The sequence below is a fragment of the Mytilus galloprovincialis genome, chromosome 8, assembly GCF_965363235.1.
Source record: "Mytilus galloprovincialis chromosome 8, xbMytGall1.hap1.1, whole genome shotgun sequence".
NCBI classification, from domain to species: domain Eukaryota; kingdom Metazoa; phylum Mollusca; class Bivalvia; order Mytilida; family Mytilidae; genus Mytilus; species Mytilus galloprovincialis.
This window is the reverse complement of record NC_134845.1, coordinates 73,201,878-73,227,391: the sequence shown is the minus strand read 5'-3', so window position 1 is coordinate 73,227,391 and position 25,514 is coordinate 73,201,878. Positions and strand designations below refer to the sequence as shown.

At 31.1% G+C, this 25,514-nt stretch overlaps 1 protein-coding gene across 7 annotated transcripts in view; it reads left to right on the top strand.

Moving 5' to 3' along the window:
• The window catches only part of LOC143042526 (minichromosome maintenance domain-containing protein 2-like), a 91,962-nt gene that overhangs the window by 19,503 nt on the left and 46,945 nt on the right, over positions 1 to 25,514 (top strand). For 5 of the 7 annotated variants that reach the window (XR_012968029.1, XR_012968031.1, XR_012968030.1 and 2 more), the window contains exons 4-13: positions 511 to 569; positions 4,194 to 4,300; positions 4,590 to 4,694; positions 6,859 to 6,963; positions 12,924 to 12,991; positions 16,024 to 16,116; positions 19,108 to 19,205; positions 22,327 to 22,344; positions 24,089 to 24,155; positions 25,145 to 25,198. Coding sequence is in view for 4 of the 7 variants with exons in the window: in XM_076214892.1 (XP_076071007.1) it covers positions 511 to 569; positions 4,194 to 4,300; positions 4,590 to 4,694; positions 6,859 to 6,963; positions 12,924 to 12,991; positions 16,024 to 16,116; positions 19,108 to 19,205; positions 22,327 to 22,344; positions 24,089 to 24,155; positions 25,145 to 25,198 (774 nt within the window). In the remaining 3 variants the exon portion in view is untranslated. The remainder of the gene's footprint in view (positions 1 to 510; positions 570 to 4,193; positions 4,301 to 4,589; positions 4,695 to 6,858; positions 6,964 to 12,923; positions 12,992 to 16,023; positions 16,117 to 19,107; positions 19,206 to 22,326; positions 22,345 to 24,088; positions 24,156 to 25,144; positions 25,199 to 25,514) is intronic. The other 2 variants (XM_076214893.1, XM_076214895.1) reach the window with 2 other exon arrangements.

Below are 25,514 nucleotides of genomic sequence, written 5' to 3'. Positions count from 1 at the left end.
ATCTGACCTTGACCTCATTTTCATTGTTCAGTGGTAATATTAGTGGTAGTATATAGTTAAGTTTTTGTGTTTTGGTCTGTTTTTCTAATACTGTATGCAATAGGTCTACTATATTTGGTGTATGGAAATGATCTATATGTCAGTTGCATAGGTTTTATTTGACCTTGACCATATTTTCACAGTTCATTACTCAGTGTTAAGTTTTTGTGTTTTGGTCTGTTTTCTTAAACTATAAGCAATAGGTCAACTATATTTGTTGTATTGAGGAATTGTTAGCTGTACATGACTGCATGGCATGTTCATCTGACCTTGACCTCATTTTCATGGTTCATTGGTCAATGTTTAGTTTTCTTGGTTAATGTTAAGTTTATGTGACAGTTGTAATAAAGATTTATATTTAGGACTATCAACATAATATCAATGATAAGTAAAGAAGGCAAGACATTTTCAGTTGTGCACTCTTGTATAGAAGAGGTGTGGATATGTATGATATTTTAAATAATATTTTAGCTGAACTAGGAAATTCACTGTTAAATTCTCCAAATGATGTAATATTCTTGGTAAAGGAGGTAATATACTTTAAAAAAATAATTGCATTTGTGTCAACTTTCATTCTCCAGGTAATCATGAGTTTCTAAGTTCCTAAAAAGTGAGAATGCTCATAACTGTCAGTATTGGCCCTGTAATAATTATACATATTTAGTTATTAACAGATAGATGTATATAAAAGTAAGAAACAAAACTATACAGTTTTTTAATGACACATCAAATCAATGATTACATCTGATTATTATTGTGATTTTTTAATTTTATAAATAAATGTTGTTATTGCAAGTGAGTTCAACTTAATTGATTAAATGTATATATGCTTTTTTATTTGTTATTTTTAAGATTTGAAAGTTGACACTCATGTATGTTGTTAATGATGTTGTTAATGATGTTTATGTTATTTATTATTCATTTATTTAAATTAACATAAGGCATGCAAAATGGATTAAGACCATGAACATTTTTATAAAATATTTTGGAATAACATCCTTGTTTGGAACATTCATTGACAAAGGATTAACCTTCAGTATCTGCGTTGAGCATACATAACTGGAGCAGATAGTATTTTTATTGAACCTGTAACATTGTTTGGTTGCTGACTCATATTCTACATTTAGCTGGCCATGGTCTGTCAGGATTTGTCATCCAAAATCTCAAGGCCTATTGGACCTGCATCATGTCTGGGATTTTATATTTTTAAAACTTTGTCCAATTTCCCTGCTGTAGAGACAGTCTATACTTTATACACTGTCCAATTCGGGTCTGCTGTAAAAACTTAACACTTTTATACTCTATGATCTTATGGCATTGACCTTCAGACGTGGTGCTGTTAATGTCACAAATAATAAACGATTCACAAAAAGTTAAATATCTTTAAACCTTAAACCACTGTTCCCAGTTGCATCTGCTTTAAACGTCTTTGTTAAAAGTAATGTTTATTACCTGTGGTCAATTTCACAAACATCGTAAGTTTAAGTCTTAAGTGCTCTTCTAAGACAATTCCACAAAGCATATCGTAAGTTTTAATCCCAAAGTTAAGACCAATCTTACGCTTAAATCTTACGTCTTATCTTATGACCACTCTTGAGAAATAAGTACCTTACCAACGTTACTTTCACTTCATCGAAGCATGCACAGCGGTAACTCCCTATGTAAACAAATTGCGACGGAATACTTTCCACTTAGATATTCTTATTTAACTTGTCCATGGAAATAACAAAAAGAAAGCTACACTGGTCAGAGAGTGAGCTTCTTGTACTCTCTGGCACAGTTGCATCCAACATTTATGTGATTAGGGGACAGTTTGGGCATATCCTGACAATCCAAGACAAAAACAAGTACCTGTTGGGCACAGCATGTTGAAAGGTACAAAACTGTTTTTTTTTTCCATTGCCCATGTAACATTATGGCAAAATTAGGAGAAAAAATGGCCTACCCTTAATTCTAGTGAAAAAGTGCAACATTGCATAAGCAACATGTTACTGAATGTACATGCAGGTCATAAATTAATTTGTTTGATTAAAATCAAATCTTTATCTATTAATTGGTGCAGTAGGAGGTCCACCAGAGTTATGAGCGAGGACTTCTTGGCATGTAATAGGTAGCTCAGTGTTAGGACTCATAAAACAGACAGGGTAAAGGGGCAAATATTTCATGTTTATTTCAAACGCATGATAAATGAATTAGTAACAACATGAAATATATTAAATGCATGCCAATTTGATAAAATTCATTATTCTGCAGTAGTCAATATACGCATGTGCAAACAAATTTTATTGGATTTAGAGCGTTGGTTAATTCACAAAGCTAAAGAAGCACGTCATACCTGAATTAATTTTAAATCAAGAGAGTGCCAATCCTGTACATGAATTAATCGATTAGAAAGCAATATTAAATTGGTAAGCCTCATTCAAGGTAGGGAGCAAAAGGATGGGTTCCACACAGAATATTTGTGTTTTATGAACTCTTATATTTAAAAGTTTTATTATTTTTATTTGATAAAAAAAAAACGTTAGCCAATTGTGAATGGTCTTCTTTGCTTCTCCCATGCCATGAAATTGCCTCTGTGGAAAGTTTGCAAATATCCCATAGAGCAAATTACACGGATGATAAATATTGACCATTTGGTACATTGCCTTGTTCTAAGCCACACATACATGTAGGTCATAAATTAATTTGTTGAATGAAACTAAATCTTTATCTACTAATGGGTGCCGTAGGAGGTCCACTGGAGTTTTGAGCGAGAATTTCTTGGCATGGTGCACTTTGTTAGAATACCAAATAGGTTAAAAACATTAAAATACAAAACTATCAATGAAAATTAGTAGAATTGTTAGAGATAAACAAAATCCTTATTTTAGGCAGCTATTATGAGTCCTATGGTAGTATATCCTCAGGGTTAGTGCACAGGTACCACGTCTTATGAATATAAGAAGCGAAATATAACTAAAACTAATACTTTTATACTTAAGCAATTAGAACCCTTAAAAATGGCCTTACTATGCTACTGATAATTACATTCCACTTGCAACACTTTTTAATTTTGTTCATGCAACAAGGACTAAAGATCTAATGAAGTGTACTTGTTATGAGTGAATGTTAGTATTTTCCGGTAAAGGTCATGTTTTATTTTGTTCTTTTTGAGGTTTCATACAATTTGCGAAAGTTCACTTGACGAATCAAATGTAAGACACATTTAGGTATTCTTTATTCTGACATATTTAAATGATCGTCATGGAACTTTGATGGCATTTCACCCTAATGTTAGCCTATTAAGGACTATTATTATACATGTACATGCAATGACAGTGATTAAATAAGATTTTTCTGAGATATATATATATATATATATAGGATTTCGGGATGTACAATTGGTCAGAATATAATACCCCCAGGTAAAATTACAATGCTGCATTAATTATTTAACCTAAGAAAATACCAAAGCAAATACATTGTCCACTTCCCTCAGAAAAAATAAGAAAAAAACAAAAAAACAAATACGTCCTTAATTCAATATTTGCAACGCCCAAATAATAAAATGTAGAAAAAGATGACCTTCATACTATAACATCAAGAGTGTTTATTACATGTTTTTTGGGCTTTTTTTCTGTTTGACTCTCAGTATTTTCATAGCTAGACTGACCATAGGTAAAGAAATTAGAGTAATGTTTACAGACACTTTTTTTCTACATGAAGTTTTTGACACACATAAAAATGAGACAAGAGACATATGATTTTTATTGCATTTCTTTATAGCTATATGTAAACAGTTTCAGTAAAGGTAATTTTTTTTGGAAATATGTGCCATCTTTTCCCCCCTTTTTGCATTATTTTAAAACTAATAAATGCAGATTGTTGCCATAGATACACCAAACAAATGATATTTTACCATTTTAAAATAAATTTCAAATCTATGAAAGATTCTGATTACATACATATGACACTAACAGTAAGCTTAATTTGTAAGAAAGCAAGAAAAAGGTGATGGTAAAATTTATGAGATTAAGTTTCTACATTTTGTCCTAATTGTATATTGCTACCTTAATTAGTATTTCGAATATATACAGTCAATTGGACATTTAATTTTTAATTTTTCTATAGAGGCAGAAGTCCACTTTTTTATATACTAAAGACATTTTTTTCAGGTTGTCTTTCAGATAGTGACATTATTAGAACTGTTACCTAGTGACGTGACTTTTCCACAGATTTCTGTTATTATCAGACTTAATCAACTTCCCTCACTGTGTCAAAGGTAAATGATACACTTAATGAGCAATGAGAACAAAAAATACTTATTGAACACAGAAAAATTGATAAATCAAGGATATATATATAGTCTAAAAACTCTCGCTTTAAAAATGCTTTTTAATTTAAAAACTTGATTTTCACATGGTTACTGCTGGTCATTTTAGTAGTTTGTAAGAAAGGCAAACACCCAAATTAGCTTTTCAAAAAAAACTGTGACATTGAACATGTGTTAAACAGATGCTATAAGTTTATTGTTTTGTTTTGTTTTCTTTATGATTTGGTTTGTTTTCCAGTAATACAATACAGAGTAGTACAGATCTGAGTAGACTATCTTCAATACATGGCTTTGTTCAATTTACTGGAATTGTAATAGGCATGACGGCGCCATCTAAATATACGTAAGTGAAATAATATTAATTTTTAGAGATATGGGTTATGCATCAAATAAACACCAACTAAAACACTAAAAAAACCAAAAGGTTGACAATTTAAGTTTTCCATAAACAGCAATTTTATAAATCTGTGAATTAGTTATTTGTGTGAGTAGACAAAGGGGTCCTAAATTCCATTGTGGTGACAACATTTAGATTCAGTCTGTGTTTAAATTTTTTTTAGACATCAATAACTTTGTGAAACTTTATGAAATTGTATCTATAACTTGGGACAGATTCAAGTTTTCTAGAGCAAACTTATGAAAATATTTTTTTTCAGTTTCAGTATTTTACTGATGAAGAGAGTATCTGATTAGGGGATTACATTGTTTTTAGCTCACCTGAATCAAAGGATCTAGTGATGTTTTTTTTCTCATCACCTGGCATCCATTGTCTTCTGTTTACTTTTACAAAAATCTTCTCCTCTAAAACTGGTGGGCCAATTAGAACCAAACTTTGTCACAATCATCCCTGGGGTAACAAGTTTTGTCTATCTAGAAAATCACTATAGAAACAAATCTGACAGAAAAGATTGAAATGTTGAGATTTACCTTCATTTGCCAGACGACTTCAGTAGTTATTCCTCTTCAAGGTTGTGTTTTATTACTTGTTTTCATTCTGCCTTTTATATTGAAAACTTTAATTGATAGACAGAAACTTTGAATGGTAAAAATGATCAGCAAGGCAAGATCTTGAAATAAGACAACTTAGCCGAAATCGTCTATTAACTTCTTTTTAGAGTAATTGACCTTTAAATGAAAATGTTTACCAATTTTTTTGTGTTTTTGACTATTTATGTTGAATATTATTATGAATAGATAGAAACTTTGTCATCAAAGTTGTGGAGTTATTGCCCTTTAATGATGACATTGACCAATAAGTATTGTTGAAGATGCAAGTGAGTAACACAGGCTCTATAGAGCCTGTAGTTGCAGTTAACATTGAAGGCAGATTACAGTAAAAGTTTTCAAGGTATCAATAACTTTTTCAAACGTTCATATGATTCTTTAAACTTGGACAGAAGCCTTTTTATGAGATAATGTCTGAATCAATATTTTGAAAATGTTTTTTTTTCTTCTATTTTTCCGTATCTTACTAATAACCCAGCAGGAAAATCTCACACCCGGAGGTGGGCCTCAGCAGGCCCCTAAATAAAAATGTATACTAGTCTAGTGAAAATGGACATCATACTAAACTCCAAAACATAAAACTGAACTAAAATTAGAAAACTTACAAGACTTACAGAGGCTCCTCACATGGGACAGGCGCAAAAATGCAGCTGGGTTAAACATGTTTTGTGAGATCTCAAACCTCCCCTATACCAATAGCTAATATAGAATAAAGAAACACACAGCAATACCAACAGTTAAACTAAGTGTAAAAGAAGTCTGAGTCCCATGTCAGAATAGGTAATAATCAAAAGAAACAATGCAAAATGACAATGATACATAAATTAGCAGTTATTGACATGCCAGCTGCAGACCTCAATTAAACTGATTGAAAGATTGTCTTCATCATATGAAAATCAAGCACAATCCCTTCTTTTAGGGGTTTAGAATCATACCAACATAAAATATATAAGAAGAACATAACCCGTATCATGCCAACAACTGGTTTTTAGAATAAATGTGTATTTCCGATGCAATGGAAATTTGAATGAATGTTTTCACTCATCAAAGCCATATATGAGTTTGAAATAATAAAAAAACTAAGAAAGGGAACCATGTTTTGGGGAGAAAACTTATCAATTATATTTTTGTTGTTGTTGAGAAAATAGTCATTCTCCAATTTCTTATACTTAAAAAAAACCCTTTGCATTATTTTATACCACCCTCATCAAAGGAAGAGATGTGTTCAGGGTCCTTTTCTACCTACAAAAAAAGGTGAACAGGTGATCTTGACTTGCAGATAAGAATGAAAATGGAGATCATAAAAATAATTTAAGTATTTATAGAGGTCATATTTTCCATTGATCACATAGACCATAGTGAGTTTTTGAATTTGGCATTTAATTCACTTTACAAAAATCTTCTCCCTGTCTATAAATTCTGAATTTACAGTTCTTTAATATTTGCCATATGTCATGTATGTCAAATGCAACTAACAATCAATCTAAAGGTTTTTGTTTTAGTCAGAGTACTAAATATAGATGTCCTGATGAAGAATGTGAAGGTCATCATGGAAACCAATTTATCAGAGTTCATGTCACCGGTGCATCTGAAACACAGACAATAAGGTAAGGCCATTTTTTTTTGATTTGTTGATTTACGGATTTTCCCCATGAAAAAGTCGATCGGTCAGTCAGGAAAAAAAAGAAAAAAAATATATCTCAAGACAGAAAAATATTAAAAAAAAATATATTTCACCTTTCTAACAATATGTTTGGTTTGCTATTTGTTCATCATTTCTTATATATTAGTTCTGGTGAAAGACATGATTCCAGAAATGACCTAGTGCTCAGCTGCCATAAACATCACATGACATCGTCTAATAATTTTCTGTGAAAAAAGGGGGTTTGTGTCCACGGATAAAGACATAATCAAACCGTCATTTCACAAACATAGCCCTTAATAAATTTCAGGAAACTTGGTGGTTAATGATCTTCAAACACGAAAACTGAAACTGGTAAAGTAAAAAATCAAAACCGTTGTACGGAAATAAGTGTCAACACACATGTCAAAAACATAATAGACTCATCCACAGGAAAAACAAGGATATCGGGTTTATCAGTTGTCATGCATTCCCGTTTTTTATGTCCAAATGGACAAATTTTTTTTTATTATCAATGACACAAGTCTGAAGAAAATTCCAAAGGATTTGTTTTAATTAAGTTCTTCAACTTGACGTCTTCCATTGTTAGACAAGCTAGTTCATTTTCCAATTTGCTATGTTATGGAATGATGACAAAGCGGGAAACAAACTTAATGTGTAATTGGTTTTAAACACCGGTTTCGTTCCGCAAAATTATTTGCGCAAACAACATTTTAAGGTCAGTTATGATTGATTTGTCTATTTTCAAATGCGTAAATTGGAAGTTTTAGTTTTCACAACTAAACAGAAAGTGTTGTCAATTCTGCTAGTGTTTAATGCATTTTATTTCATAAAAAAAAAATGTTTTATTAATTGTTTAGAGATAATGTTTTTCTTAGGGTTGGTGGAATAAAAAAGCATGAAAAGTCAATATTATTTTTATTCTGCAAATCGGCAAAATCGGGTCAGCAGATCTGTAAACCAACAAATGAAAAGATCCTGGCCTAATGTAAATATAAAATAAAACTTTTGGTATTAGTATAATAGATCGAATAACATTTTGGATATCAGTATAATTTATAAAATATAACTTTGGGTTTTAGTAAAATAGATAAAATAAAACGTTGGATATTAGTATGATAGATTAAATGTTTTATATGAAAACCAGAAGTTTAATGAATAAAAAATGAATATTTTTGCTAATTTTTCATACTAGTTTTTGAAATTTTACACTCAATCTTAATGATAAACTCAAACACGCTAAATTCTAAATCTGAACCAAAACTTTCCTTCATTAGCATAAAATCTTGTTATGAAAAAATATGGGGAAATTTGAAATGCTGTTAAGAATCATATACCATGTATACAGTATTCAAATCAATTGAAATGTTAATCAGAAAGAATGCATTTGACCATACAATAATAAAAAAAGAAGATGTGGTATGATTGCCAATGAGACAACTCTCCACAAGTGACCAAAATGACACAGAAATTAACAACTATAGGTCACCATACAGCCTTCAACAATGAGCAAAGCCCATACCGCATAGTCAGCTATAAAATACCCTGAAATGACAATGTAAAACAATTCAAATGAGAAAACTAAAGGCCTCATTTATGTATAAAAAATAACGAAAAACAAATATGCAGCGCATAAACAAACGACAAACACTGAATTACAGGCTCCTGACTTGAAACAGGCACATACATACAGAGTGTGGCGGGGTTAAATATGTTAGCAAGATCCCAACCCTCTCCTATACCGGGGACAGTGGTATAACAGTACAACTTCCCAACGATCTATTAAGCAGGTGAAAAACTAGACCTAATCACAAAAAAAATAAAATAAAGGCTCAGATGGATAAACATACAAGTGGACGTGTACAAAAAGACAATAACAAAAAGACACTAGGTACAGATCTGAGAGTACTCACAGTTAACTGACAGCTAGTTCAAAGCCACTAACACCTAATTAAAAAATCATGCATCTAAGACTAAATAATCAATCCATACACATCCAACATCCAATGGATTTAGTGTAAAGATGTCATAAACAGTCGGAGAAAAACATGACCTTGTGCAATGACAAGATACAGGTATCGACAGATTGTAGATCCATGAATGTGTATATATGTATATAACATACTAGTAATATTAAGTTTGCTCATAATTTACTGATAAAATAAATATTTATACCAATGAAAACAATATTCAATGATCATATTACAGTGTTAAATTGGTAACCTTTTAGAATAAGTTTATTTAAAGGATTGATAAGTTTATTAAGTCTGGTTTCAATGATGCTTAGGTCTATTGTTTTGTGACCATTTTTTTTGTGCCAGAATTTATGCACACACATTGCTAGAAAGTAATTGATTTTTGTCTCGCTTGACAGAGTCAAAAAGCAAGACTAAGTTATGCTGTTTCCAGCATCAGCGGTGTCAACAATCTATAAGTTTGTGATTAGGTCTAGTTTATGGTGAATCACTAGTGGTAGGTCAAAGATATTTGGTATGCTGTTGTATTAGCATTGGCACATCTCATTACCATGTCGATTATTTGGCTCTGCCCCCTCAGTTATGTCTCTATTGACTTTAAAACTTTTGCTTAGTTATCATGTATTAGTTTGTGATTAGGTCAGTTTATGGGGAACCACTAGTTGTAAGTTAATGATAGTTGGTATGCAGTTGTATAAGCATTGGCATATCTCATTTCCATGGAGATCATTTGACTCTGCCCCCTCAGTCATTGTCTATACTAATATATTTTGTCACAGATATCCTTTATCAGTAGTTAATTGATAGAAGATGATCGATGTGTGAAGTTTTCTAAAGCACAAGCTATGCTCCAATATGGGATAAGGTTTTAAGCGCAAAAAAGTGACTATCAGTGAAAAGATCAAGCGTTTTTATGATTATGAAATTTGGCCATTTTAGCAAAATAAAAAAAAGAGCACAGTCCATTTTATAAGCAGCTTCTAAATTCTTAACAGAATAAAGTACGGCCATACGGTTGCCAGTAAATGCTCACCTCCACTTCATTTGAACTCTAGTGGATAGTTGTCTCTTTGGCAATCATACAATCGCATATTTTGATATTCTTTTATCAATGTTATATAAAAACAATGCCAGTTAATCCTGGAAATTAAGACGAAATTTAAAAGGCACCTTTTGGGTGTGTTAAATCAGTGAAATATAATACAGTATTATAAGTGTCTATGGGCCAATTAAATGCAAAACAGTTGATTGATGAATACGTATTAGACTAAGTCCTTAAAATTATTCTATAGATCTTTATAAAACATCTTACTGTGTTTATATATCTCAACTTGTACTTTCCCTTGTGTATGTAACAATGTTTAGATTTTAATGAGAGAAATTTATGTATTGCTGAAAAATTATAACACCAGGGTTTTCGATATCACAAACTAGTCAAAACATTTACTAAATTTTATCATCTGTATAAGGACATCATTCGTAAATATAGCTCAACATGCAGACTTCTTAAAAGTTCAGGTATTTCAAATCCAATTTTTTATGGAAATATTCTTTATAAAGCACAAAAATGCCAGTATTCTCCTCAGAAGCTTACAAAACCTTTAAATAGACTTATTAAGAAGGGATATAGTTAAGATACTGTTGTCAGGTCATTAAAGATTGCATATTTTGGCGTTAGTATTGATTCACTTGTAGGATCTTTGGACATTGCATCAGAACTAAACACATTTATTTAAAAACCAGTTGTTGGCATGACACGGGTTATGTTCTTCTCATGATTGTATGATACTAAACCCCTAACGGGAGGGATTGTGCCTGATATTCATATGATGACATCATAATCTTTCAATCAGTTTAATTGAAATCTGGAGCTGGCATGTCAGTTAAATGCTAGTAGTCTGTTGTTATTTAAGTATTATTGTCTTTTTGTTTATTTTCTTTGGTTACATCTTCTGACATCAGACTCAGACTTCTCTTGAACTGAATTTTAATGTGCATATTGTTATGCGTTAACTGTTCTACATTGGCTAGAGGTATAGGGGGAGGGTTGAGATCTCATAAACATGTTTAACCCTGCTGCATTTTTGCGCCTGTCCCTAGTCAGGAGTTTCTGGCCTTTGTTAGTCTTGTATTATTTTAAATTTTAGTTTCTTGTGTACAATTTGGAGTTTAGTATGGCATTCATTATCACTTTAGGGGCCAGCTGAAGGACGCCTCCCAGTGCGGGAATTTCTCGCTGCATTGAAGACCTGTTGGTGACCTTCTGCTGTTGTCTGTTCTATGGTCAGGTTGTTTTCTCTTTCACACATTCCCTATTTCCATTTTCAATTTTATTGAATAAGGGAACACAGGTTTATCAAAACAAATAAATAAGTTGTATAACTTACAGAATGTTTCTTTCAAGTAAGTTCAGAAGAAACATGAATAGACTCAAAGCTTTAAGTGTTACACAGCAATATGCATGGCGTTCACTCAGTGGGAAATCAATTGTCAAAATATTACCTCCCATGCTAACACTCAAACCTTCAACTATTCAATGTTTGTCCCTTATTAGCAAGGACACGATTCATTAGGAATTAACAAGAAACACTTTCTAGTAAAATCGAAAAAAATAAAAGTAAATTGAATTACAAAAATTTGTCCATGCAATGATATTATTTTCCATCTAAAATGGAAAGAGCGAGAACATCAGACTAACAGATTTGTGTAATATTGGTTTATAAGGTTGCTATGTGAATAAATTCCTGGATACCAACTTAAATTAATTTTTGTACTGGCTGTATACCTCGTTGGATCATGCCAATTATATTTAATTCTTTATTTATTATGCCCCATTTATGGGCATTATGTTTTCTGGTCTGTGCATCCGTCCGTCTGTTCGTTCGTTCGTCCGTTCGTCCGTCTGTCCCATGTCAGGTTAAAGTTTTTGGTCAAGGTAGTTTTTGATGAAGTTGAAGTCTAATCAACTTGAAACTTAGTATATATGTTCTGTATGATATGATCTTTCTAATTTTAATTCCAAATTAGAGATTTATTTAAAGAGGATTGCAAACAGCCAGAGGCTATGTTTGGGTCTCCTAATTGTATGTTATGTATATCACTCTTTATATGAGTGATTGCCCTCAAATGAGGATTTTTTATGTCCCATTAACGGGCATAATGTTTTCTGGTCTGTGTGTCCGTCCGTCCATTCGTCCGTCTGTATGTCCAGCATCAAGTTAAAGTTTTCCTACAAGGTAGTTTTTGATAAATGTGAAGTTCAATCAACTTGAAACTTTATTATATAATAGTACACATGTTCACGATGATATGATCTTTCTACTTTAAATGCCAAATTAGAGTTTTGACCCCAATTTCACAGTCCACTGAACATAGAAAATGAGAGAGCTATTGGGGCATCCTTGTACTATGGACACATTCTTGTTTAACCCTCTTTTGTGTTTTGAGCAAAAAGTTATAAGAAATAGAGAGAAACCTAAACAGACTGAATGATCAGCAATACAAAGTCATCAAAACAGAGATATTTTGTGATGAATCCTTTTCCTGTCCGAGAGTGTCTTTTGTTAAATATGCACATATACAAAGGTGTGCGACACAGGCTTTTAAGATCCTCTTGGTTGTTTTTCATGGGCAATGTTTTTCTACTGATTTTTTTTACTTTTCAAAGAATTACTTTTCTGTTGAAAATGAGCCAATAAACTTCTCATTAGGATATCTTTCCAATAATAAAAACTAAAGATGATTATAAGCATACAAGTTACTGTTAGGAAACAAAACAACAACAAAATATGAAGTACATGTATCTGTTTCAGGTGTTGTGACCATATATTGACTTATAATTGTTAACTCTGTAGACATTGTGACTTGGACATAGAGTGGTCTCATTGGCTCTCATACCACATATTATTTATATGTAACAATCCACTCAATGTTTGATTATATATTTTAGGAGTGACTTCAGCTGTACTTTTTGTTGGAGACGTTTGGAAGAGGAGAAGTCTTGTAGATATTTATCAGGTATTATTTGTGTAGACTAAAATTGTAGGCAGCTCCAGGGGTATTGTTTTTTATGCGCCTGCCGTAGCGGAGGGGACATTAAGTTTTACCCTTTTCCGTCTGTATGTATGTACATACATCCCAAAGTTGGTTTCTGTTCTCTCACTTTAGCTTGTCTCAACCAAATATTATGAAACTTATACACAATGCTTATTACCACTTAATACAGATCAAGTTAGAACATTGGTAGCGTCACTTTTACCGTTCTAGAATTATGAATTTAACCAACTACAATCAATGCTTTATATAATGCAATGTTTAATTTTGCCTTCCACTGATAACTTAAAGTAATTTTAACCCTCCACTTCTATAAATATTTTAAAGTCTCTTTGCAAATTGGAGTTATCTTTCTTTGTCTGTAATGGTAGTTGAATAAACTACAACCAAAGATTTACACAGTGCAATATTCAATTTTACTTCCTGTTGTTAAATTAAAGCAATCTTTACCATTCAATGCTTACAAGCACCGTTTTAGGGTTATGCCCCTTTACAAATGAACAAATTGCTGATTTTTTTGTGGAAAGTATTGACATGTGATTTCTACAATAATAAGCATAAAAACTCACATGTTGCACCTAAAAATCTTCTTTTTATCAAATTTTATTACAATTTACATTCTGAAGCCGCCAAGTAGCCAGAAAACACCCTTTGTTTGTGTTTGACGCTGGAAGCATACCTATGACATCACCTAGTTTAGGGGCAAAAGAAGATAGCATCTTTTCGCGTAATTTTCTTTAATGAAAATTTTACATTGAAATAATGATTGAAATAAATTATATAGATATAGGAAGATGTAGAATGAGTGCCAATGAGACAACTCTCCATCCAAGAAACAGTTTATAAAAATAAAACACTATAGGTTAAGGTACAGCCTTCAATACAGAGCCTTGGCTCACACCAAACAGCAAGCTTTAAAGTGCCCCAAAAGTAACTTGTTTTACATTAGAAAAGAGATAAATGTCACTAGGTAAACTTAATTTGCGACAGTAAAACTGCCAATGGACGTCCCCAGTGCTTCAAATACAATACAGGTATCTCTTAAGTAGTCGACTCCAGGGGTATTGTTTATGCTAAATATTTTGATCTCCTCATGAAATTCTGAATGTGAAATGAAAGGGGCAACATTGTGATCTTTCATTGCAGACTCTATAGAAATTTGTCAAAATAATGAATTTGATGATCAAAACCTTGAAAAGGTTATTGATGTTTTTTACCCTTTTTACCAAGGATGAAGGGGGACTAAGAATTATCTTTTTCTGTCTGTACTTACATTTGAATGTCTTTATAAACATCCTGAAATTGTTGTCTGTTCTGTAATTTTAGTTTGTCTCAACCAAACGTTATAAAACTTACATACATTGCTTATTTAATACCACGTAACGCATATCAAGTTTGTATGTGGGTGGCGTCACTGTCAGGGTTCTTATTTCTATTTATACTATATGTGGTGTATGAAATGATTTTAAGGTGTACATGTCATTCTGGCAGGTTTCATCTGACCTTGATCCAATTTTCATGCTTCATTGGTCAATATTAGGTTTTTGTGTATTGATCAACATAAAATTAATGGTCAGTAATGGTCTTCTTTTTACCTTTACTAATACCATACCTGTCAATTGACCCGAAGATTGCAGTTCATATATGAAAATTTAAGAGCTTATTTTAGTTGCCTATATGATTAAATATACTTTAATATTGGCATTTGACCTGACTGTCACCTGTTTTGTTGTGCCTTGAAACTTTTTATACCCCAAGACAAAATGTTGGTGGGCATATTGATTTACCCCTGTCTGTCCATGGGTGTGGCCGTCTGTCTGGATTAGGAATACATTGGTTTTTTTTAGCTATCTCCTACAGTTTTGGAGGTTCAACTGTAATATTTTGTAGGATATTCATACACATAATGGAGGTGTGCATGGCCACACGATTTTGATTTCTTTTGAATATTCTGAACATGAACAGTAGTTGAACTTAGTAATTTTTTTGGTACAAGCTGCATAAAGAGAACATGGCAGTAATTTTGTTGGTACATGCTGCATAAAGAGATCATGGTATGTCTGACTATCTCCTTCTACAGTTACATCATCATACATAGTGTTACATTTAAAATGTCCTAAAGTCAGGCATGCACCATTTGTGTCTTAAAGACACCGTAACAATTTCAAGTTGTATGCCAACATCACTATTTCTCAAATCTAAAATACGTGGATCTATACTCATGCATATTACAGAGCAGAAAAGGGGGGCATTGTCCATATCTAGCTTTTTTTAGTATGAAATGATAAAATTGTGTAGTGATTTTTCCTTTGAAATACTGGAGAATTCGTTATTCTTCCTAAACAGAAAATACAACTTGTTGTGTAAACTCAAATTAAGTGACCCAATACGTGCATGGGTTTACATGACAGCTTATGTGGAACACACTGTCTATTAACACCAATCATGTTAGCCTAAGTTCATTAATAATTTGTGTATTTCAAATTGGAGTTACTCCCCTTATTGTTGTCACTTAAATATTTTCAGTAAATACATATTTTGTAAACTGTTCAATTTAAAATGTGAAAAATGTCCCCTAAATATTTAAATTCCGCTGAAAAAATTTGTCTGTGTCATGACCCGAGATTTTTTTCTTCAATGCATTTTCATTTTCAGAATTTGCCAGGTATGTAATACAATGTACTTAAAACTTTTCCTCTTCATTCAAAACAGTTAATTCCCCTTCCTCACATTGCTTAGCAAACATGTTTAGGTTGTGTAACTGATATTTTTTTTAAGCCAAATTATATTTTTTAAACATTAGTACACTAGAATTTAGAGTTAAATCTATTCCAATAACTAAAGTTAAAGGAACAATATTGGCATTTTAGTTTGTGCCCTGTTAATTGAAGAAGAATATTTGATCTGTAGTAATTTGAAGGCAAGCTAAAGGCTGCACTCAAAAGCAATATTTTTAAACAGCCTCACAAACACTAATAATGTATATTTTTGTGTAGAAAAGAAGGTGATAAAAGTGGTTCCTGATAAACTTGACTCATGTGGTGAACCAAATAGTTACAGAATCCAAGCTATCCCTGTATATTTAAGAGGTAGAGTAAAGTTTACCCATACACCATACTGTATAGTAAGTCTAATCACTTTCTCTCTTGTTTTAAAAACATTATATTTATCAGTACAAAAAGATAAAAACATTCACAAGCAGAATATCAAAATTATTATACAACTATAGAAACAAAAACACCGTCTAAAATGAAACATTTGAATAAAAATGATGTCCACTTACTATAGTGAGATTATTTCATTTGGATACACAATACAATGTTATAACACTTAACAAAGGTAGGAAATAGACATTTTTGTTTGAAAATTTACATATAAGCATTCTTCTTATGACCTCATTAATAGCATAAATACTTTTAAAAAATGCGACAAGTTCAGTGATGTCCCTTTATTTGTTGTAACAAATGATCTCTCTGACTTGAACATATAGTTTGTCTTCTTAACCAATGCTCTATTTCTTAAGAATAATTGTGGTTGAAATAAAAAAAAATGTAATTTTCTTAACATAAATCTCTATTTTTATCCTTATTAGGATATAATTTGTCAGTGTTTCTTAGAACAAATCAACCAAAATCGTCCTGTTTTAATTTTTCACACATATATGCATAAACTTGAAAAACTTTTCATCTTGAAATAAGTGACTGACTATTAATTTTAGTTCATTTATATATTTTGGAGTTTAGTATGATATCCATTTAATGATTTTCATGTAATTGCAGAAAAAAAATCTTAAAAATTCATTTTTTATACGCCCATCAAAATTTTGACTTTGACAGGACATATTATGGTATACAAATGTCCTGCATCCGTATGTCTGTCCGACGTAAACATGTCGCACCGTAACTTGAGAACGACTTATCCAAATTTCATGAAACTTAATATAGTTGTTTCTTATGATGGTCAAATGATCTGTATACTTTTTGGTGAAAATAAGATTAAAACGTTTTGAGTTACGGCACTTTGTAACTAAAACAGGGGTGTGTTTTTTTCACATGTCACACTGTATCTCAAAAACAATTTTTCGATTATTGCTTAAAACTTTACACACTTCTTATTTATATTAATCTTAAGATCTGTATACTTTTTTATGATGATTCAAAATTTCATTTTTGAGTTATTGAGTATTTTGTAAAAAAGGGGGAGAGTTTTTTTACATGTCGCGCCATATCTCAAAAATGATTTATGATTATTGCTTAAAACACCGTATCTCAAAACAATTTATAATTATTGCTTAAAACTTTACACACTTCTTTGTTATATTAATCTAAAGATCTGCATATTTTTTGTTAAAATTTTATTTTAGTGATATTTAGTTTTTTGTAAAAAAAAATAAAAGAGGGGGAGTTTCACATGTCCCGCCGTATCTCAAAAACAATGTATGGTTATTGCTTAAAACTTTCTCAGAAACTATTTATGATTATTGCATAAAACTTCCACACAAGGCGTCGGGCGTATCATGCGCTCATGGCACAACTGTTTATTATGGCCTGTTATGGCCCGCAACGAAGTTGTTGGTCTGTTATGGCGTGCAACGAAGTTGTCTGTGCTATATAGTTTTACCCTTGTCCGTAATTGAGTCATTCTGTCATTCTGCAACAAACCATTATACAAAGTTTTTTTTAAACGCCTTCAGATATTGGGCTGATGTTTGGTATGTGAGTTAACCTGATGATGAGAAAATTATAGAAAACTTAAGGCCACTCTTCATTGGAAAACCTCCATTAAATTTCACATACCCGATAATATCTTTTTTTTCTCTCTGTAGGATAGCAAGTGTTTCAAATATAAGCCTATTGCAACAAAAAATGCATGCAAGTTTTTCACTAAAAAATGAAAAATCTTTTCATCTGACCATACTGTCTGCAAAAAAGTTGAATTCAAGAGTCCCTTTGTGCTCATATCTATTGTATCATGTTACCTGAGTAAAGAAATGATGAAAAAGACACAAATTTTTATTTCCTATAGCTTCAGTGTGCATTTTTAAATGTAAATATGTGCTACAGCCTAAATTGATCCTAAATTATTTTAAGTCTTACTTGGCCTAAGACACTTTTAAACTAATATGATATACTATTTGTAATTTTTCTTTCCATTTAAGGTACATTAAATACATATGTAACTTGAAGGATTATTTATAACCAAAAAACTTCACAAATTTGAAATTGCTAGATAATATTACATCTTAATGTAAGGCCACACTTCATTGGAAAACCTCCATTTTTAGGCACAGGCTCATATAAATTTTACTTTTGAGTAATTATGCTAAGTCTGATAGATCAAATGAGTATTCTATTGCTTTTAATACAGGATATATTATATATTAAGGCATTTAAAAAGTATTTTTCTGCAATATTTTGATTTTTAAAGCCCCAAATGTTGATATTTGAAATTTTTCAATTTTAACGTCAAATTTTTAACACGCAGTGTTGAATATAGAATTGGTCATACTGACATGAAATCTAATTTTGTTTGCTGGTCAGATAAGGTCATCTTAATATTTAAACAGGTATTGTCACATGGTACAAATAAAGAAATATTAAAAAACACATGTATGTTGTTTTTGTTTTGGTTGGAAGGCCGTTACACTACTTATACTTACTACATCATGTAATCAACACTTCAAAAAATAAAAATGATCATAGAGACCTAATGGGAAAGTTTTTAAATTATTGACCAAAAATTATGAAGTTAATAGTCAGAGTTCGTATATACAATATATAAACATACATTGAGAAAAAAAATATTAAATTATAAAAATGATTTTTAAGATTTTTTTCTGCAAATATATAGTACCGGTAGTCAAATGGACAATAACTAGTACACATTTTTATTAAGGTGCCAGCTGAATCTCGCCTCTCGTTGTATTGAAGACCAATTGGTGGCCATTGGCAGTTTTCTGCTCTTTGGTTGGTCTGTTATTTCTTTGACACATATCCCATTTCCTTCTCAATTTTATTTGGTAAGTAACATTTAGAAGACTGGTATACATTTTTCTAATAGCCTTACCATTATGTTTACAGATGACATAACAAGAGGTGTTGAGTTAGGAGAGAAATACAACGTGATTGGACTTATAAGGAAAGATATAATGGGAGAAAACATCATGTTAGCTATAGAGGTAATATGCTGAAGTTAGATGACTTATAAGGAAAGATATAATGGGAGAAACATCATGTTAGCTATAGAGGTCATTTGTTGAAGTTAGATGACTTAATTGTATTATATCCCAAATATACACAGAAAAAAATAAAATCTGACTTGAGGAAAACTAAAAAATCATGATTTTAAAATTCCTATGGAGATGTGCATTGAAAAGGGAGATAACTCTGCAAAAAAAGGCAGAATATCAATAAAAATTGATACAAAATTATAACTTTACTGCTTCTATTCAACAGAATGTATTTATTCTTGATATTTTAGCCATCTTTAGAATATAACAAACAACTCTAAAGGTGTTTTCATATCTTTTATCAAGCTACAACCTAGATTTCATAATTGATAAGTTGACCATGTATAAGATTTTTCAGCATGTCGAGGTAAAGAATCTCAAATTGAATATAACTAATTAAGAATATATTCTTCTTTTTGTGGTTTAAAGTTTCTTTAAACAAGTTAGATGCTGAAAAATATAATTAACAGATATAAACAATACCAAATATCACATTATATTTTCAAAATGGTCACAAAGCCATAAATTTGCAATTTCTTTAATGAAACATGTGTAAAAAAAATTAAAAATGCCCAGAATACTATGGTTTTGTACATTTCATGAGCAGAAGATTATATAATATAGTCAAATATGAACTTATTACCCCATCAAAGTATCATACTTTACATGAATTTTAAGAAAATCAACCAAAAACTGACAAAAAAAAGACTAATGTTTGCAGAGTGATCTCCCTTTCCAATGTTAATTTCCATAAGAAATTAAAAATGCAAAATTTGAGTTTTCCTCCAGTAAGATTTAATGGGACTTTTTTCTGTGTATATTTGGGGCTTAATGCTTTAGAATAGAACTAAAACATTATCTGTTGCAATTAGTTTGAGGTTCAAACTAAGTTTGACTGGACTAATCTGTGTCCTTTTACAGATTGTTTGTTTAATATGCACATAGACCAAGGTGAGCGACACAGGCTATTTTAAGCCTCTAGTTTGTAAAAAAAAAGGGGGGGTTTCACATGTCACGCTGTATCTCAAAAACAATTTATGATTATTGTTTAAAACTTTACACACTTCTTAATTAAATTAATCAAAAGATCTGTATACTTCTTGGTGATGATTCAAAATTTTATTTTAGAGTTACTAAGTTTTTTTTCACATGTCACACCGTATCTCAAAAACCATAAATGTTTATATTTCTTAAAACTTTACACACTTCTTAGTCATATTAATCTAAAGATCTGTATACTTTTTGGTGATGATTCAAAATTTTATTTAAAAGGTATTGAGTTTTTTGTAATAAAAAAAAAAGGGTGTGTGTGTGTTTTCACAGGTCGTGCCGTATCTCAAAAATGATTTATGATTATTGCTTAAAACTTTACACACTTCTTAGTTATATATTAATCAACAGATCTGTATACTTTTTGGTGATGATTCAAAATTTTATTTTTGGTAAAAAAAAAGGGTCTGGGGTTTCACATATTGTGCTGTATCCCAGAAAGTACTTATTATTGCATAAAACTTCACACACAAGAAGACAGGTGTATCATGCGCTTGTAGCGCAGTTGTTTATTAAATTAGACAAAACAAAAGAAAATTCAATTCAATCAATATTTCCATATGAAACCCTCTATATCAACCATACAGAGTTTGTAGGTCTGGGGCAGTAATAAAAATATTAAGCAGAACAAATCAGGTTTTAAAGCAAAACTGTATCCTTTTATATTCAAAGCTTTTGGGTTGCTTTTTATAGTCTTTTTCTCAACATTCCAATTTACAATAAAAATACACTTAAAAACTTACTTAAAATGTAACTCATCCAACTGACCATTCAAATTTGGATGACATCACTTTTATAGTTCTCTAGTTATATCCCTTTATAATGTTGTGTGCAGAGGGGGATTTTTTGTTGAGCCTGCGACCTCTGTAGAGATAGTGATCTGGTAGATGTGGTTGTGTCAACCTATTTTTAAAATCTTTATATATTAGAAAATGGAAGACTTATATGTTTCATACTTTGTATATAGATGCCTTATGTTATTATGTTTCCACCTGTCATAAGTCTATGGTCCTAGACGCAGTGACTTCTTGGAAAAAAAGTTACAGATTTTTTTGTAATTTTGATTTCTCTCTTAAAATAAGTTATAGGATTACCCCATCCCTGTACAATGTTCATGTCAATCTGGCAGGTTTCATCTCACCTTGACCTCATTTTCTCTGTTCATTGCTTAGATGTTAAGAGTTTGTGTTTTGGTCTGTTTTTCTTAACTTATAAGTGATTGGTCAACTATATTTGGTAAAGTGTTTATGACCAACTGATATGTGTCATCTGACTTTGAGCTCATTTTTATGGTTCATTGCTCATTGTTCAGTTTTGGTTTTTGGTCTTTTTCTTAAACTATAAAGAATAGGTGGTCTATATTTGGTGTATGGAATGATTATTAGGTGTTTATGTCTGTCTGGCAGGTATCATTCCACCTTGACCTCATTACTTGGTTCATTGTTCAATGTTTAATTTTCATAATAAATTTTGTTTCTTAGATGCTATAAGCAATAAGCCAACTTAATCATCAAAAAGATATATTTGTTTATAATTATACCCCACGGAACAAAGTTGCGGAAGGTATAATGTTTTTGACCCGTCCATCCATCCGCCCGTCAGTCTGTCCGTCAGTCCATCACTCCCGTTTCTTGTCATCACAACTCCTCTTAAACCACACAACAGAATTTCATGAAACTTTGTACATAGTAGGACATACTTCATAGATGTGCATATCCACAGGAAATTATGATTCAATTTTTTTCTAGGAGTTACGACCCTTTGAACTTATTTGCTTCAATATACCTCTGCAACATTTTGTCATCACAACTCCTCTGAAACCGCACATCAGAATTTCATGAAACTTTGTAGATGATAAGGACATACTTAGTTGTGCATATGGACAGGAAATTATGATTCAATTTTATTTTCTTAAACAATTTTTTTTTTCTTAGTTATTCTATTTCTCCGGTGACAATGTGGAGACGTGGGTATGTGAGCGCCCTCAATAAGGTTCTTTATATTTTTTTTTTTTTTTTAGGCAAACAACATCATGAAGGTAAGTTAATAGATATAAATTGTTTACAAAATGCTATCATAAGAATTTATTTGTGACATATACAGTATTCAAATGGTCAACAAAGGTCATATTTATCATATCTGAATATAGGCTGTACTTTCAAAAAAGGTCATGTAATGAGGTGTATCCATGTGCGTTATTTTAAGTACGTTATACAAGTTATCAGACATCTGTATTGTCCAAATGCATGAAGAAGATTCACATAATTATACAATTGCATGTTTTTATTGAGACTTGATTTTGTCATCATAAAGACTTTAAAAAATATTTTCCAAAATTGCTGAACCCAATTCCCCCCAAACTTTGGGTGGCTGATCCTCATTTGTATAAAGTTCATAGATATAAGAAGATGACTTATAAGTGCCAAGGAGACAACTCTTCATTTAAGTCACCATTTTTAATAGTAAACCATTATAGGTCAAAGTACATCCTTCAACATAAGAGCCTATAAAGTGTCCAAAAAAGTGTAAAACCATTCAAACATGAAAATGTTTTTTTTTCATCCTTCCAATCAACTAACATTGCAACAACTACTTCAAAAAAAGTATATTGGTAATGCCAACTTAGATTAACAAGTAAATTTTATCCAGATTTTTGAAAAAATGGGACAGGTAGGAGAAATGTTCTCTTTTAGACTACCTGCATCAAATTTATTTTTCTTTCTATTATAATCTAAGCTATGTTTTGTAGTGCCCATAAAATGAAGCATATGTGTTGGTATGTATCACAAATATTTTGAGACTGAGTAAAATGAAAACTTAAACTGTTGAAAATACTTGTGTCAATTACTGTATTCCAATCATGTTTTTGTACCAATGTATGCCACAAATTTCCTGACACAAAGCCATTGAATAAATAAAAAAATCCATGTTTTTTCTTATCTCTAAAACTTGTGACATACTGCAGAAAGCATTCTTATAATCCTAATATTTCATGTCCTTCTCGTAATAAATCTCTATTCTCAGAAGATAATGTTGTCATAGTTTTTGTTATGACCAATAGGTTTATTTCTTAGATACTTTCAAGCAGAAGACATACTATATTTTGTGTATGGAATAATTGTAAGGTATCAATGTCTGTCTGATTTAACCTTATTTCTATTGTTTCTTAGTTAATTTAAGGTCTATTTCTAAGATAATTTAAGCAGTATAGGTCAACTATGATTGTTGTATATAATGATATTAAGTTGTATATGTCTGTCTGAAAGAATTCATCTGACCTTAACCTCTTCTTATGATTCATTGGTCAATTTTATGTTTTATGTTAGGTTTTTGTGCTGACTTGTTTTTGCAATAACTTGTGTGTAAGTGTATGGATCTCTTTGAAATTGTACTACAAGGTTCTATACTACAAAGGAAAGGCTGGGATTTAGTTCTGAGGTTATTGCTCTTAAAGAGGAGTTTCAAAAAGTTGAGGGAGTGGATTTTTTAAAAAAATTTTTAAGGGGTTCAAATTTTTTTAAAGTTTCAGGAAGTAATCTTCAATTGCACAGTATTGGTAAGATCTTTGACCACATTTATTGTGTCAGAAACTTAGGACAAAAATTTGATCACAATCCAAAGTCAGACAGTATCAAGCTTGAGTATTGTGTCCAAATTTGCCCCACCTTTTCAGGGTTCAACCTCTTTTATTCAAGTTTAGAAATATTTTTAAACTTGAGAAAAATCTTTGCTTACTCAAGTTACTGTTACATACTGTTTCAAGACATTATTTCAATTAACAGGTGACCTCTCAAACCATACCTAAGTTTTTAACTGAAATTCCAAAGAACATCACAGATTTATATGAAGGTATTGTAAATATGTTTTAGTAATGAATAATTTGGTTTACAGTCTGTTTAATACATGTCAAATACATGTACTTTGACTTATTTTTGGACATGTGAGATGATTTAATGGTTTTCTGCTATCTAAATCACTACCAATGAGTGCAACAGGTGAGGCCAAAAGGAATTTTGATTCTATGTAATAATGAACAGTACCTTATGATGCTAGATTGTGGTACTGTAAACTCGGAAATTATTGTGTGCATTTATTTATGCCATTTTGTCATTTAAGACTAAAATGCAATTTTAAATTTTGCAATATTGAGAAAAATCCTGTTTAATTCATATAAAAAATTAAAAATTGAGTTTAAATTTCTGCAATTGTAACCCTGTTGCATTTTTCGCAATAATAAAAACATTGCAATAATTTCTGAATTTACAGTATTTGAAAGATGTCCCATTTCAGGTTTTTCCACTAGAAAATGAAGAAGAACCACTCTTATACAGGAACTCACTGTCAAATTCATATTCACCCATTTGACTCAAACCCTCATATTAGATGTATAAAAATGTAAAACATTTATTCAAATTATAAAAAGTCTAAAATAAACAACTTACAGGTAATATGTAGCTTTGTCTTGTGTGTATTTTAGTCTAGACACCATCTAATTAACTGTCAAGATGAACCTGAAAACAACTTACGGTCACATAACACGATATAAACATAAACATAAATTATATTTATTTATGATTTACGTAATATATCAAAAGTTTAGATAACATTTGTTTTTATAAATACAAATAAAAAATCAGTTTTTATTTACGTTATATATACTTAATAATTGATAGTCAAATTTAGTAGTAGAATAAAGTGGTTTATATATGTCCAAGAGTGACATGAAAGAAATGAGGATCAAGTGCAAAGAATTAACTTTTTTTTGTTGATAAGTTTGGATAGTCAGTGCATATTTATACTTATACTGTGATGACAAATATCTATAGCTTCTATTTTAGATTGTAAGTCATCACCATGGAGTTTTGTGTTGAATTTAGCCTACTCTTTTGCTGGTAAGGTTTTATTTTAGATTTAGAACTTTTAACAGTTTACATCAAAGACCATTAAAATTTTTAAACACAGATTAAAATGAGGTTTTCTGGTCAAAAAATGGATATGAGTAACAGTAGAAATTTGGTATTGGGTGTTAAAGTACCCATATTTTTTTCATACTTTGGTTGCAGGGTTTCTTTAACCATGAACACAGTCATATTTGCCATACAAATACATGTCTGGATATGCTAACACTGAACTGGACCTTTTTTTTATTATTTAAAATATGTTAAGACTTGGACAAACTTTTCTATCCTGGATCTTTTTACGCCTGTT